General features: G+C 54.5%; 1 protein-coding gene across 1 annotated transcript; it reads left to right on the top strand.

Moving 5' to 3' along the window:
* Positions 1–6,327: 6,327 nt before the first annotated feature.
* On the top strand, positions 6,328–8,843 carry LOC136006232 (acrosin-like). Its single transcript, XM_065664284.1, has 4 exons — positions 6,328–6,506; positions 7,062–7,327; positions 7,716–7,864; positions 8,484–8,843. Exons 1-4 carry the CDS (start codon positions 6,328–6,330, stop codon positions 8,841–8,843), a joined length of 954 nt encoding a protein of 317 aa, XP_065520356.1.
* The last annotated feature ends 4,852 nt before the right edge of the window (positions 8,844–13,695 follow it).

Genomic DNA, 13,695 nt, shown 5'->3' with positions numbered 1-13,695 from the left:
AAAGAAAGAAACCTGCCTTTTTGCTCTTCCTTCTTCCTCTGTCTATTCCGTCTCTCCAAAGAAAAGATTCATTGAATCCTGGAATAACTCAGTTTGGAAAAGACCCCTGAACATTGTCTTGTCTGCCTACCCTGCTCAAGGCAGGGTTAACCGGGTGAGATCATTCAAAGGCTCTTCCTTTCCTGCTGTCATCCACCAAGCAGCTGAAAAGGCACTCCATCATATTAGACAGGGAGCTAATAAAGACAATCAACAGTGTTGGCCCAGCTGCTTGCACTGAGGGGTGTCACTGGTAAGTGGCTGCCAGGAGGAATCTACCACTGGTGACATTTGGGCTTGATCCACCAGCCCGCTTCCCACTCACTCCATCATTCGTTTCTTCAGCCCAGAGATCACCAACTGGCTATAAAGAGATTATTAATGATCCAGGTACAAAACATGCCCTTTTTTCCCCTACCCACACAGGTTTGGCAATCGCTTTCTTGTCCTACAAGCACCTAGAAGTGGCTGCAGGTGTATTTGGTCCATCACCTTCCAAGGGACTGGGCTGAATTGCCCAGCCTGGGATTACCAGGAGCCTCCTTCTTGCCCTTTGTGAGGAAAGGTTTGATGTCCGCCTTTTCCAAGGACCCCAGAAGCTCTCTGATGGCTCTGACACGTTTGAGGGCACAATCCAGAAAGGATGATGTGAGCGTTCGCCATGGGCCTGCCCAAGGCATGTGAGAAAAATCCCGCTGGGACACTGGGGGCTGTTCCTGGGGTCACACCCAGCAATGGCAGGGCCCTGGTGTCCACATCCGAGCTGTCCTCATGCACTCCTGTCATGGTTTAAGCTCAGCCTCATACACTCAGGGCTGTTCAGGGACACGAGTCCTCCCCGTGCACACACAGAGCCCTGCACTGCAGCAGCAGCGTCTCTCTGGCCTCCTGCTGCCACTGCCAGAGGCTGGAGGCACCTCAGCCCTGCGCTGTTGCCGCCCTGCCGCTCACCTGGGGGCCCAGCAGCACAAGGAATGGGAACGGGGACCTTGGCTCGAGGAAGCACATCCCAGTGCTGCATTCAGGTAGGTTCCCAAGGCACATTGCTATCAAAGGGAAGTGACCTCAAGACACTGTAAGACACGTAACTGCCCCCCAGGGGACCCCCAGTGACACCCCAGACCCATAACTGCCCCCCAAGGGACCCTCCTGTAACCCCCGGGACCCATAACTGCCCCCAAGTGACACCCCGGACCCATAACTGCCCCGCAAGTGACCACCCCATAACTCCCCAGACCCATAACTGCCTCCCAAGTCACCCCCCAGACCCATAACTGACCTGCAAGTGACCCCCCCATAACTCCCCAGACCCATAACTGCCCCTCAAGGGGTAACCCAGTGACCCCCCATACCCATAGCTGCCCCCCGAGGGATCCCCCCTGTAACCCCCCAGACCCGTAACTGCACCCCAAGTGACCTTCCAGACCTACAACTGCCCCCTAGGTTACTGCCAAGTGATCACCCAGACCCACAGCTGCCCCCAGGTGAACCCCCAGTCACTCCCCAGGCCCACAGCTGTCCCCCCAGTTACCACCCAGACCCACACCTATGCCTCAAGAGACCCCCGTCAGACCTACAACTGCCCCCCACGTTACCTGAAAGAGACCACTCAGATCATACTGCTCAGGCACTGGATTTGCAGCTGCTTTGCTGTGTTAGGAAATCGCAATGACTTTTGCCTAGCCAGAAGGATGGGTTTGTTTAGTTTGCCTCTTGGATCAGTCTGGAGTCAAGATCCTCGCCTCTTTGTATGCAGAGACAGAGCTTTGCACTCTGCAGCAGTGAGGATGCTGGGGAGGGGACGTGGTAAAAGGCAGATGCTCCATCCTGAACAGACTTAATGCCTTGTACACATAAACGTAATGAAACAGAAATGGAATCGTAGGAAGCACTCTAAGACACTCAGGTTCATCCCACAAGAAGGCTTCTTGTGCAAGCCCGGCTCAGAATAAATCTGACCTCCAGCCTTTAAGTGCTGCTTCCAGAAGAAACGGGAAAATGGTCAAGAAGGTTTTTAGAATTACTTCTTTTACTCATCTCGAGCGGAGCAAAAGACCCAGATTGTTGCTGAGATGTTCAAACCAACTGAACCTATCAGCTGTGTAACAGAAAGAGGTGCAGGGACACAGGGCTATGAAAAAAAATGTTGTGCTTTGGTTTGACTAACCCTAGGGTGATTGATGGAAGAATCCTCAGTGTCTGTATTTCAGGCAGCGTGCTTGCACCAGTCACACAGTGTTTATGATGAAGATTTCCTGTGCCACACGCCTGACAAATTACTTTGCCCTTTGAAACAGAGACAGAATATGTTTCACATGGTATCTGCAAACTATCATCAACAGTAATAAGAAGAGGACTTGATCTTAGAAAGTGCTGTGCTTATTCATCCCTGCAGATAGAAGAGATCATTCCAGTCTGTGCTGGGGGCTCCAGGTTTTAGTTAGGCCATAGTGCCTGCCCATCACAAATCCATGGATCTGGGTGACAATTCATTTTCAACTTACAATCAACCCAGGGAAGCAGGGAAATGAGGACCTGTTTAAGAAACTGGCAGCAGATGTCTGCATTCAAGACATGGTGCCATCTGAAGAAAAAGCCACATCACATCATGTCATTAAGACTGTCAAGAGGTTTTCAGTATTTTCCTGGTTAGGGTCTGCAGCAGCAAAGTCACTAGAAACACAGCAGCTGATAGCCACAGCTGCTGGTACTAATCCTTACAGACCAAAGGCTACGGAGAAGATACGAAGACAACTGGAGTGACTACCGACAACTAAACCTGGGCCAGAATGGCACTAAGTTAGCTTTCAGTAAAATTAAAAAGCTGCTATGAATTGTAGGTGTTGAAATCCTCCTGATTATGAACCCAGCCTAAGGGGGTGGTGAATATCCTGTCATCACTTGAAGCTACAGCGTTGCCCCAGAGAAGACATCTTTCTGAGGGTACCTGTGGAAAAATGACACCACTGCCATGTTAGAGCAGATTATTATCTCTTGGGCTGAGCTTAGAGACAACAGTTAAGAGGCATCACTGTAAAAACTTGCTGCTCTTACATATATGCCCACACCTGCCACCGTTTAGGGTCTCGGGTGTGATGGATCTTTCACAGCTATGACACAAGCAGTAGTTACCAGCTAACTGCCCTAGTTAGCACTGGAACAAGATGCATATGCAGGTCCTGAGGATGCAGTGGTTGTTGTTGCAGGATGAAGAGGAACCTGAATTTGGTCATGTTTCCTGACACTGGTGAAAAAACCACAATTTACTTTTCCATTCTTACCCTTACTAACATATCTGGCACTCGAAGGAATCTATGGCTCATTTTGCCCATCATCTAACAATTACATGCAGTGCTAAAGGTATTGAACAAAAACCACAGAATCCCACAGAGGATGGGGCAGCCACAGCTCCTCTGGGCACCCTGTGCCAGCGCCTCAGCACCCTCACAGGGAAGACCTTCTGCCTAAGAGCTCAGCTCAGTCTCCCCTCTGGCAGGTTAAAGCCATTCCCCTTGGCCTGTCCCTACAGGCCCTTGTCCAAAGCCCCTCTCCAGGTTTCCTGGAGACCCTTTAGGCTCTGGAGTTGCTCTAAGGTCTCCCCTTAAGGAGCCTTCTCTTCTCCAGGCTGAACAAGCCCAGCTCTCTCAGCCTTGGATGTTTATCTCCTGGGCTGTGGGTGAAGGCCAATGATCCACAGAGGACGTGGATGGGAAATTCATCAAATATACTCTACTTTCACACACTGGTTTTTGTAGTCAAAGCAAAATGCAACGGTTTAAGAGCTTGATCTTGGAAGCAATCAAGACTGCTGCCATGTATGAAACAACTCACATGTCAGTAATGTTGTTTGGCTGCATCAAATTAAGTGCAGGTAGAGTTGGTGTATTTAAACATCTTGGTTAATTCTCTAAGTTCCTTACTGAAATGCACCCTCATGAAAATCGTCATGAAACGCAAACAAAAGTCTGGAGGCTCAAAGTTTCACATGAACGCATAAGAGAAGTTTTCACCTGGATTCAAAGCTCTTATTCAGACCTGATTTCATTTCTACAAGAGTATTCCTGCCTACTTCATGCTTCTCCTTCCCTGGAAGAGGGATTCCAAGTGGGCTCCAGCCCTGCCTGCACTTCCCCTGCTGGGTCAGGCCCCGCTTCCCGTGCGCTCCTGGCCCAGCCCAGCCCACCTCACCCCACTGCACCCCTGCTGTGCCCCCTGCCCACCCCGCTCCACCCCGCCCCACAGCCCTGACCCCCCCACTGCATCCCTGCTCCCAACCCCCTGCCCCCCGGCTCCAGCCCAGCCCAGCCCCTGCCCTTCCCACTCAATCCCTGCCACAGCCCCGCTCACCCCACTCCTGCCCGCCTCAATCCCGCCCCGATCCCAGCTCCATCCCGCCCCGATCCCGGCTCCATCCCGGCTCCATCCCGCCCTCTCCTCTCCACATCCCTCCACCCCCACAGGTTACCACAGACGCCGCGCGCCTGCCCCCTTCCCGCCCTCCCCTCCGTGGCGCCGCCTCTGACATCATCCCCCCGCGCCGCCCGGTGTCATGGCGGCCGTGCAGGCGGAGGGGAAGCCGGGGCCGGTTTCCTGCCGAGAAACCCCAAGTGCTGGAGCTCACCCGCGTCTGCCCCGGGAGCAGGGTCAGGCCCCACAGCTCTGCTCCTGCCAGCGCTGCCGAGCCCTGCACTCACTTGATGGTGCCATCAGAGCGCCCCACACACTGCAGCACGGGCTGGGCCATTGCTCTGGCTCCGGCAGAGGCACAAGTGCCTTTGGAAGTTGCCAGCGAACAACAAGAGCTGAGAAGCAGCTGCAGAAGGGCTCTGCTGTGGGGCTGAAAGCCAAGGGTGGTGCCGGGGAAAGGAGAGACTGCAGAGCCTCAGCCCTTGGGCTTCCTTCAGAGGAGGTGGCGGTGCTGCCCTTGATCCTGGCTGTTCTCCGGGCCTCACCTGCCCTCAGCGGTCTCCAGTGGCCTCTGGCGAGGCCAGCAGCAGAGACAGGATGTTCTGCACAAATGTCTGCACCTGCTCCTGGGCCTGACTCAGTGCTGAGAGCTCTTCTGCAGCCAAATGCAGATCGTACTTTACAGTCAGACAGTCACAGCGTGGTGTGGGGTGGAAGGGACCTTAAATCCCCATAGGGATTCAGATCATCCCACAGGCAGAGCATCCCATAGGTGTTCAGAGCATCCCCCAAGCAGGGCATCCCACAAGGATTCACAGCATCCCAGAAGCAGACCATCACATAGGGGTTCCAAGCATCCCAAAAGCAGAGCATCCCATAGGGATTCAGAGCATTCCACAGGCAGAGTATCCCATAGGGATTCAGATCATCCCATGAGCAGATCATCCCATAACGGTTCAGGGCATCCCATAGAGCTCCAGAGCATGCCAGAGGGATTCACAGCATCCCACAAGCAGATCATCCCACAGGGGTTCAGAACATCCCATAGAGCTCCAGAGCATGCCAGAGGGATTCACAGCATCCCACAAGCAGAGCATGCCATAGGGATTCAGAGCATCCCACAGGGCTCCAGAGCATCCCACAAAGCAGAGCACCCCACAGAGATTCACAGCATCCCACAACCACAGCATCATACAGAGCTCCAGAGCATCCCACAGGGATTCAGATCACCCCACGCGCATCAGAACGCCCCCATCTCCCCATGGAACCCCCCATCGACCCCCCCCCGACCCGCCCCCCTCCCCATGGACCTCACCCCATGGAACCTGCCTCTCTATGACATCAGCCCCAGCTCCAAGGGACCTGCATCCAGCACCCGTATCCCTGGGGCAGTTGCGCTTTGGGTGCAGTGGTGCTTGCAGCTCCTTGGTTGCAGCTCCTTGGAAGCAGCTCCTTGGTGTCACTCTTAGCGGTGGTGGCAGCGATGGCTTTGCTCCTTGTCATCATCCTGCTGGCCTCGGCCTGGCTGGTGCAAGGCTCCTGGGACAGCTGTGGGTGAGTGGCTCCAGGCTCCGGGGCTCCTGGTATTCCATAGGGAGATGCTGCCGCTCCCAGCCACGGTCACACCAATGGGGAGGTGGGATGTGGGGAGCCCCACTTGCTTGCCATCACCCCATGTGGTGGCACAGCCCAGCTATGGGTCACCCCATAGGGTCCTTTGTCCTGCAGCACCCTATGAGGCAGGATGATGCTCATCTCTGGGACACCCCATAGGGTCCCTTGTCCCTGCAGCACCCAATGGGGCACGACAATGCTCGCCCTGCATCCCTAACCATCAAGTGTTGGGCTTCTGCTTCCAGAGGGACCTGCGGTACCCGTCCCATGGCTGATTCTTATGGGATGTCGCGCATTGTCGGAGGCATGGATGCGCACCAGGGCGCCTGGCCATGGATTGTCAGCATCCAGTTCCCCACAGCCACCGGATTCTCGCACATCTGCGGGGGGTCCCTCATCACCCCTCAATGGGTCCTCACGGCCGCTCACTGCTTCGTCGGGCAAAAGTAAGGGGGAGAAGGGATTCCAGCCGTAGGGAATAGCCAAGGAGCAGCTCCCATCCCGTCCCGTTCCCCATCCTGGATGCACTGGGAAGAGCGCTCAGGAGAAGGCTGATTCCAGCTTGACAGCCCTTGAGCCTAAGGCACGCTGGCGCAGTGCTTTCCTTTGGGAAGCAGCAGGAATGTGGCTCCTTCCCATCCCTCTTCTCCATAAAATGGATTAGAATAGATTAAAATGGAATGTTATGGAATGAGATGGAATGGAATGCAATAGAATGCAATGGTTATGGATCATGGAGTGGGGTGGGTTGGAAAGGAGCTTGAGATCATCCATTTCCAACCCCTTGCCATGGGCAGGGATGCCTTCCATAGAGCTGCTTGCTCCAAGCTGGCCTGCAGCACTGCCAGGGATGGAGATCCAAACCTTCTCCATCCATGCCATCCCAGTGCCCCAGCACCCTCTTAGGGAATCCCTTCCTTATCTCCAGCCTGCAATTCCCTGTGGGAACCCATCAGCCCTTGTCCTATGGCTCCAATCCCTGCTCTTCCACTCCCTCCCAGCTTCACCAAGGATTGGTTCGTGATGGTTGGAATCACGGACCTGGCTTGGGCCAATGCCGAGACCCAGAAGCGTTGGATACGGCAGGTCGTGGTCCATGAATATTACACGGGCATCTCCGGCGGCTTCGACATTGCCTTGGTGGAGCTGGACCAGCCAGTGCAGTGCGGGTACCACGTGCAGCTGGCCTGCATACCCGATGCGACGCTCAGGTTATCCCAGCTCTCCGAGTGCTTCATCAGCGGATGGGGCGCAAGGGAGGCCAGAAGTGAGTGCCCGATGGCCCCGTTGGCCTTGGAATGCTGGGCCATGGATTCATGGAATGGGATGGAAGGGAGGGTAAAGCTCATCCAGGTCTATTGGAGATTGCTCCAACTGGGGATGGAGCATCCCAGCCTTCTCCATCCAGCCCTTCCCAGTGTCCCACCACTTCCTTCTCTCCAGCCTGAGCATCCCTGGTTGAGTTGGAACCCATCACCCCTTGTCCCATCGCTGAAGGTCCCTCCATGTCCTCCTTTTGTTGAGGATACAGAGCAAAGGGGATGCAGCCCAGGACATGGGGGGATGTTGATGGCTCCCATTGAGCTTCTCAGCCCCCAATACCCCCAAAGCCAGTCCTTGTGCCCCCAGTCCTGACCCCCTTTGTGTCCCCACAGCGGGGGCATCGTCCCCATCAGCCCTGCAGGAGGCCAAGGTCCGCCTCATCGATGTCAAGCTCTGCAACAGCAGCCAATGGTACCGAGGGGCCATCAAGAGACACAACCTCTGTGCTGGGTACCCGCAGGGTGGCATCGACACCTGCCAGGTAGGGATGTGCCACTGGGGCTCCCTTCTCCTCTCCCATCTGCATGGCCCTGCTCTGCATCCCCCCTTATCCTAACTTCGGAAGCGCATCCGCCTCCTGATCCATCATCCCTGCGCGGAGACCATGGAGGTTGGAGCTTTAAGAGCATTGAGATTCCACCACTAAACCATGTCATGAGCATGGATTCATGGAATGGGTTAGGTTGGGAAGGAGTTTAAAGCATCCAGTTCGAAGCTAGGGACAGGGACGCCTTCCATTAGACCAGGTTCCTCCAAGCCCCATCCATCCTTCTCCATCCAACCCATGCCGGTGTCCCACCACCCTCATAGGAAACAACTCCTTATCTCCAACCCAAACTCCCCTGTTCCGGTTGGAACCCGTCACCCCTCGTCCTATGGCTCCAATCCATGCTGAAGGACCCTCTCCCCACCCAAATGATGAAGGAGAGCCCTTCCATCCCCATAGGGTGACAGTGGTGGTCCCCTCCGACATTGCCATGGCCACCCATCCCCATCCTCATCCTCTCTCCTTCTCCTCCACAGGGTGACAGTGGCGGTCCCCTCTGCTGTTCCCATGTCGACCCATCCCCATCCTCATCCTCTCTGTTTCTCCTCCATAGGGTGACAGCGGTGGTCCCCTCATGTGCCGGGACAAGCGTGCCAACTTCTTCTGGGTTGTGGGGCTGACGAGCTGGGGCCGTGGCTGTGCCAGGGCCAACCATCCGGGGGTCTACACCTCAACGCAGCACTTCCATGAGTGGATCCTCTACCAGCTGGGGATGTTCCGCTCCGCGGGAGCCTCTGCCACGCCCCCGACATGGAGCCACCAGCACGTCTCCCATACTCCCATCCAGGAGACAATGCCGGCGCCCACGGCCTCCAGCATCAGTGGCTTCTGCTCCTTCCCAGTTCGGGTGCTGGTGGAATTCACCACTCGGGTGCGGGAGTTACTGCAGGCTCTAGGGGGGAAGAAGACTTGAGGAGCGGCATCGCTTGCAGTTGTCTCGAACTTCGATAAAGTTGCCTTGTTTTCCCATAGAGAGGATGCTTTGCACGCCCACGTCTTCTTCTGGTCCATGGGGATGGATGGGGATGAGGGATGGAGGGCAGGGAACAGTGTGAAGCAGGAGCTGGGAATCAGGGAATCAGCCAGGTTCGGAAAGACCTTCAGGAGCATCAAGTCCAATCATTGCCCTACCATTAAGCCATGGCATGAAGAAGGAGGGGGGACAGCTTCCATTAGACCACATTGCTCCAAGCCCCATCCATCATCCTTCTCCATCCAACCCATCCCAGTGTCCCAGCACCCTCACTTCCTTATCTCTAACCTGAACTTCCCTGTTGTGGAGGATTGGCTTGTCAAAAAAGGTCAAAAGGTTACGTTCCCATCAACGAGCTGAAACAAGACATCTGTGTAGAACATGGTGCAAACCTCTCACGCCAGATAATGAGGAAATGAAGGACACCGGCAAACAGCAACATACTATGACCAATCACAGCCAAGGCCACTAAGTGATAAGTGCATGAGAAGGAGGATGGTGGGGGTGTGCACAGTGTAGCTGCAAAAGTATAGAGCTTACACAATGCCTTATTTGTGCCAGAACCAATCAAGTGCCTAGTATTTGCATATTCACTGTTATATTAACCGAAGGTAGAAGCCCAATAAACGAAGCTTGCTGGTAACTCATATTGAGTCGTCCAAGTCTTCCTTTCACGACACCCTGTTGTAGTTGGAACCCATCTCCCCTTGTCCTATGGCTCCAATCCATGCTGAAGGCTCCTCTCCACGCCCAAATGATGAAGGAGAACCCAGCCTTCCATGCTTCTGTTTCATCCCTGCATCCAGCTGGAGCATCCTGCTTCCAGGCTTGGGATCTTCACTTAGGACCTAACAAGCTTCAAGGCTGTATCCATCTGTCCTGGGTTCAGCAGTCGCAGTCATTTTTCTCCTTCTTAGTAGCTAGTGCAGTGCTGTGTTTTCATTTTTTGGCCTGGGAACAGTGCTGATAACGCCGATGTTTTCAGCTGCTGCTCAAATGTTTGGTCTGCCCAAGGACTTTGTGAGCCTCCTGCTCTGCCAGGGAGGAGGGGAAGCTGGGAGGAAGCAGAGACAGGACACCTGACCTAAGCTGACCAAAGAGGTGTTCCATACCACAGCACGTCATGGGCAGGATTCAATGCGGAGTTACCCGGAAGGGCAGGGACTGCAAGGTTGGACGAGTATCGGTGGGTGCTCAGCTGGGGGGAGTGGGGCGAGTTATTGGTCGGCTGGTGTTGAGGTGTTGTATTCTTTCCTCTTGTTATTTCCTTCATCATTATTATTATTGGTGGTAGCAGTAGTGATTTGTGTTATACCTTAGATACTAAACTGTTCTTATCTCAACCCGTGAGGGTTGCATTCTTTTCGATTCTCCTTTCTGTCCCTCTGGGAGCAGGGGGAGGGCAAGAAGTAGGGGGAGTGAGAGAGCGACTGTATGATTTATGGGTGACTTTGTTTAAACCACATGTGTGATCATTTTGTGGAGTAGCCTGCCTGTCAGCAGAACACTTGCGTACCCAGCAACCTCCCTGGCACTCTTACAGACACCAGGTCCTGCTGCATTCCCCAAGGTGGAACTGGACGTCTGCAATAAAGGAGCTCCCATGTACAGGATGGAACCAAAAGCAGCCTTGGAGGAGACAAAACAGGGAAGCCAGGGTCAGCAGACTACCTCCCAGGAAAGGTAAGGCAGCCTGCCCATGTCTCCTCCTCTGCTTTGCAACTACCAGCCTTTGAGCCTCCCTGCTTTCTGTTGGGGCTTCTGAGAACACACGACCACCTTAGCGCAGTGACCAGCCACAGAACAGCAGGCCTGCTCTCCTGCCTTGGCCCAAAGCTGAGCAGAGGGAGGCCAAGGAGCACATCTTTGCCTCTCCACTAGCTCAGCTATTGAAAGCTGACACTTGCTCACACATGACGAGCTGTTGGGAAGGCATAAGCAGACCCTGGATCAGACCTTTCTCGTGCACTGGGGATCAGGGGGCAGAGTAGGGGTATCCAGCAATGTCTGGCTGTGACTAGAAGGGTTCTAGACTTGGAACCAATTCCAGTGCCAGCTCAGCTCCAGCCATGAGCTTGCCCTGCCACATGGAGTGGGCATGTCACTCCAGTTTCCATCAGAGACTAGATTTTTCCTTTGAGTGGCCTTCTAAAACCCCTTGAAGGATGTATTTTATCTGCCCCTTAGCTCTGTCTATCTTGCTTTTACCTTCCTCCCCAAAAAACGGAGAGATGCCAGTCAGTACTGCGGCAGATCACTAGCAATGTCCTAATAACACCAGAGGTTTCAAACGTGCCACTGGGACCTGGGGACTTTAGCTAAAGGTGCTGTCATGGTTTAGGACAGCTGGTAGCTCAGAAGCACACAGCCGCTCACTCACTCTCCTTCCTATTCCCCCCCTTGGCTCTCGGAGGAAAGGGGAGGAGAATGGAAAGAATGTAACTCCCATGGGTTGAGATAAGAACAGTCCAGTAGCTAAGGTATAACACAAAACCACTACTGCTGCCACCAGTAATAATAATGCTAATGTGAATAACAAGGGGGGAGAATCCAGTTGCTCACCACCCATCAACTGATACCCAACCTGCCCTGAGCAGGGATCTGGGCCTCCCGATGGACTCCTCCCAGTTTCCCCCTGGGGCGGCTGTGGGGTCTCTGTGCCCCCCTGAAGGATAGAGGGATGCGGGCAGGGGAAGGGAAGGGCAGCACAAGAGATGTGACCAAATCGGGGAGTGTCACAGACCGGGTCACAGAGGGCGCCGCTGTGACCCTGCCGCCAAGGGCAGGAAGCACAGGGCGTCCGGTGCAGGCTGGCCCTGGAGCTGGGATAGTCCTTGTGCCAGGAGCTGTCCTGCTGTTGGGAACCTTATCTGCAGCTCTCTTTGTACCCCGTCCGGTTGCACTGGGCTACCTCCATCTGCCATGGCCCTCAGTGCGGAGCGAGGGCACTTGCTGGATCTGACGCTGCATACCTGAAGGGAAATGGACTTGGAGCTGTGCCTCACTGTGCTTCACAGGGGAATGGTTCAGAGAAGTCATCCTTGTGGGGATAAGGGCCTTGTTAATGACCAATGGTAATTAATCAGGGACTGAATTAAAATCAAATGGGAATCCAATGGTGATTTAGCAATAATTAACTTTCAATTCAACTGTTAATTGACAATGATTTGAAGATGATACAAATGATAATTTAGATGATGACTTAGACAATGAGTTTGCCTCCCAATATCTGTTTGATGCCTACAGGAAAGCTGGAGGGGGATTCTTTACAAGGGCATGTAGTGATCAGACAAGTGGGAACGGCTTTAAGTTGCCAAAGGGGGGTGAATAAGATGAGACCTTAGGAGGAAGCTCTTCCCTGTAAGTGTGGTGGGACACTGTCACAGGCTGCCCAGAATGGAATCCATCTGGGACACTGGGTGCCCAGAGGAGCTGTGGCTGCCCCATGGCTGGCCGTGTTCAAGGCCCGGTTGGACACAGGGGCTTGGAGCAAGCTGCTCTAGTGGAAGGTGTCCGTGCCTGTGGCAGGGGTTGGAGCTAGATGAGCTTTAAGGTCCATCCCAACCCAAAGCATTCCATGCTTCTGTGACACCCTCAAGTACCCAGCGCTGCCGGGTGGCAGGAGCTGCCCCTCAGGAGCTGTGCGCTAACGTCTCCTTTCTCCTGCAGGCCACACGCTCCCTCCCTGCTGCTCCGCTGACCTCAGGCCGGCGTCAGAGCGACTCGTCTCGGCCATGGGCTGCACCGTGTGCCTGACGGTTCCACCGCTGCAGGGAGGCAGAGCTGTCATCTGGGAATACAAAACTGCCCAGCAGGAGGGAGCCATCCTCACTTATGCTTTTGATGGAGCCAGCACCACCGCTCCCCCTACGAGAGCCACTTGAGGTTCAACAGAACAAACTTCTCGCTGCAGATGGTGCTGCAGTGGGGGGACAACTGGCTCTAGCGCTTCAGGTCCCAGCTGGAGGCCATGGGCTGGCTGCAGCTGCACGTTGTGGGTGAGTGATGAGATAGAAACATTCCTCCTCCACAGCCAGAGAGCTTGAAGGTGCTCTGGGTCCGAGACCTGGGGAACTGTGGCTTTGAACGCTGACAGTCACTCCATGTCTCCCAGAACCACTTTCCAAGGCAAAAACTGTGCACAACTCATCCGTGAAGTTAGATTTTTGCTTGGAGGGTGTTTGGTGGGGATAAATTCAGTCTGGGTGCAGACACTGTGGATTCTCTTCTGCAGAGATGCAGCAAATGTGGTGCTGCCCATGATGCTGGCAAGCATTGCCGTGGGCTCGCTGGCAGGTGAGTGCTAGGCCTGGTTCTTGCCCTGGCTTTTTGGCCACTGCAGTGGGTGCTGCATGCGAGGAGGGATGTGGGAAGAGGCTCTGTGCTGGCTGAGGTGACACGGTCATGCTGGGACCTGTGTTTCCCCCGGGAGCCCTGTGGCAGGGACTGGGGCTTTGCCACTGCTGTCCTTGCAAAGCAGGTCATCCCCTATCCAAGGAGGTTGTGTTATTCTCTGCTCCTTTCCAACTTCTGCCTAGGACAGCCCTTAGCTGCAGCCCAGCAGTGCTACTCTGCCTCTCTTTTGCTGCAGGGACTCGGTCCAACGTTTCCTGTATTCCAGACTGGGAAATGCTCTGTGTGCTCTGGGAAAGCCCTTTCAATCCTCCTTTCGAGGTCATCCTCTCCTCAACATGCTACAGATTCCTGAATCCTAGAATCCCAGACTGGCTTGAGCTGGAAGGGACCTTAAAGCTCACCAGTTCCAACCCTTGCCACGGGCGGGGACACCTTC

Source organism: Lathamus discolor, unplaced genomic scaffold, assembly GCF_037157495.1.
Source record: "Lathamus discolor isolate bLatDis1 unplaced genomic scaffold, bLatDis1.hap1 Scaffold_104, whole genome shotgun sequence".
Lineage (NCBI taxonomy): Eukaryota > Metazoa > Chordata > Aves > Psittaciformes > Psittacidae > Lathamus > Lathamus discolor.
The sequence above is the reverse complement of the archived record's forward strand: the minus strand, read 5'-3'. Positions and strand labels throughout refer to the sequence as shown.

What these genes read in the sequence shown, in the direction of transcription:
- LOC136006232 (XM_065664284.1), top strand. Translation starts at nt 6,328, where the DNA reads ATGGCTGATTCTTATGGGATGTCGCGCATTGTCGGAGGCATGGATGCG. An exon ending in CACTGCTTCGTCGGGCAAAA is followed by an intron (nt 6,507 to 7,061) that starts GTAAGGGGGAGA and finishes ACTCCCTCCCAG; the next exon opens with CTTCACCAAGGATTGGTTCG. An exon ending in GTGGCATCGACACCTGCCAG is followed by an intron (nt 7,865 to 8,483) that starts GTAGGGATGTGC and finishes TCTCCTCCATAG; the next exon opens with GGTGACAGCGGTGGTCCCCT.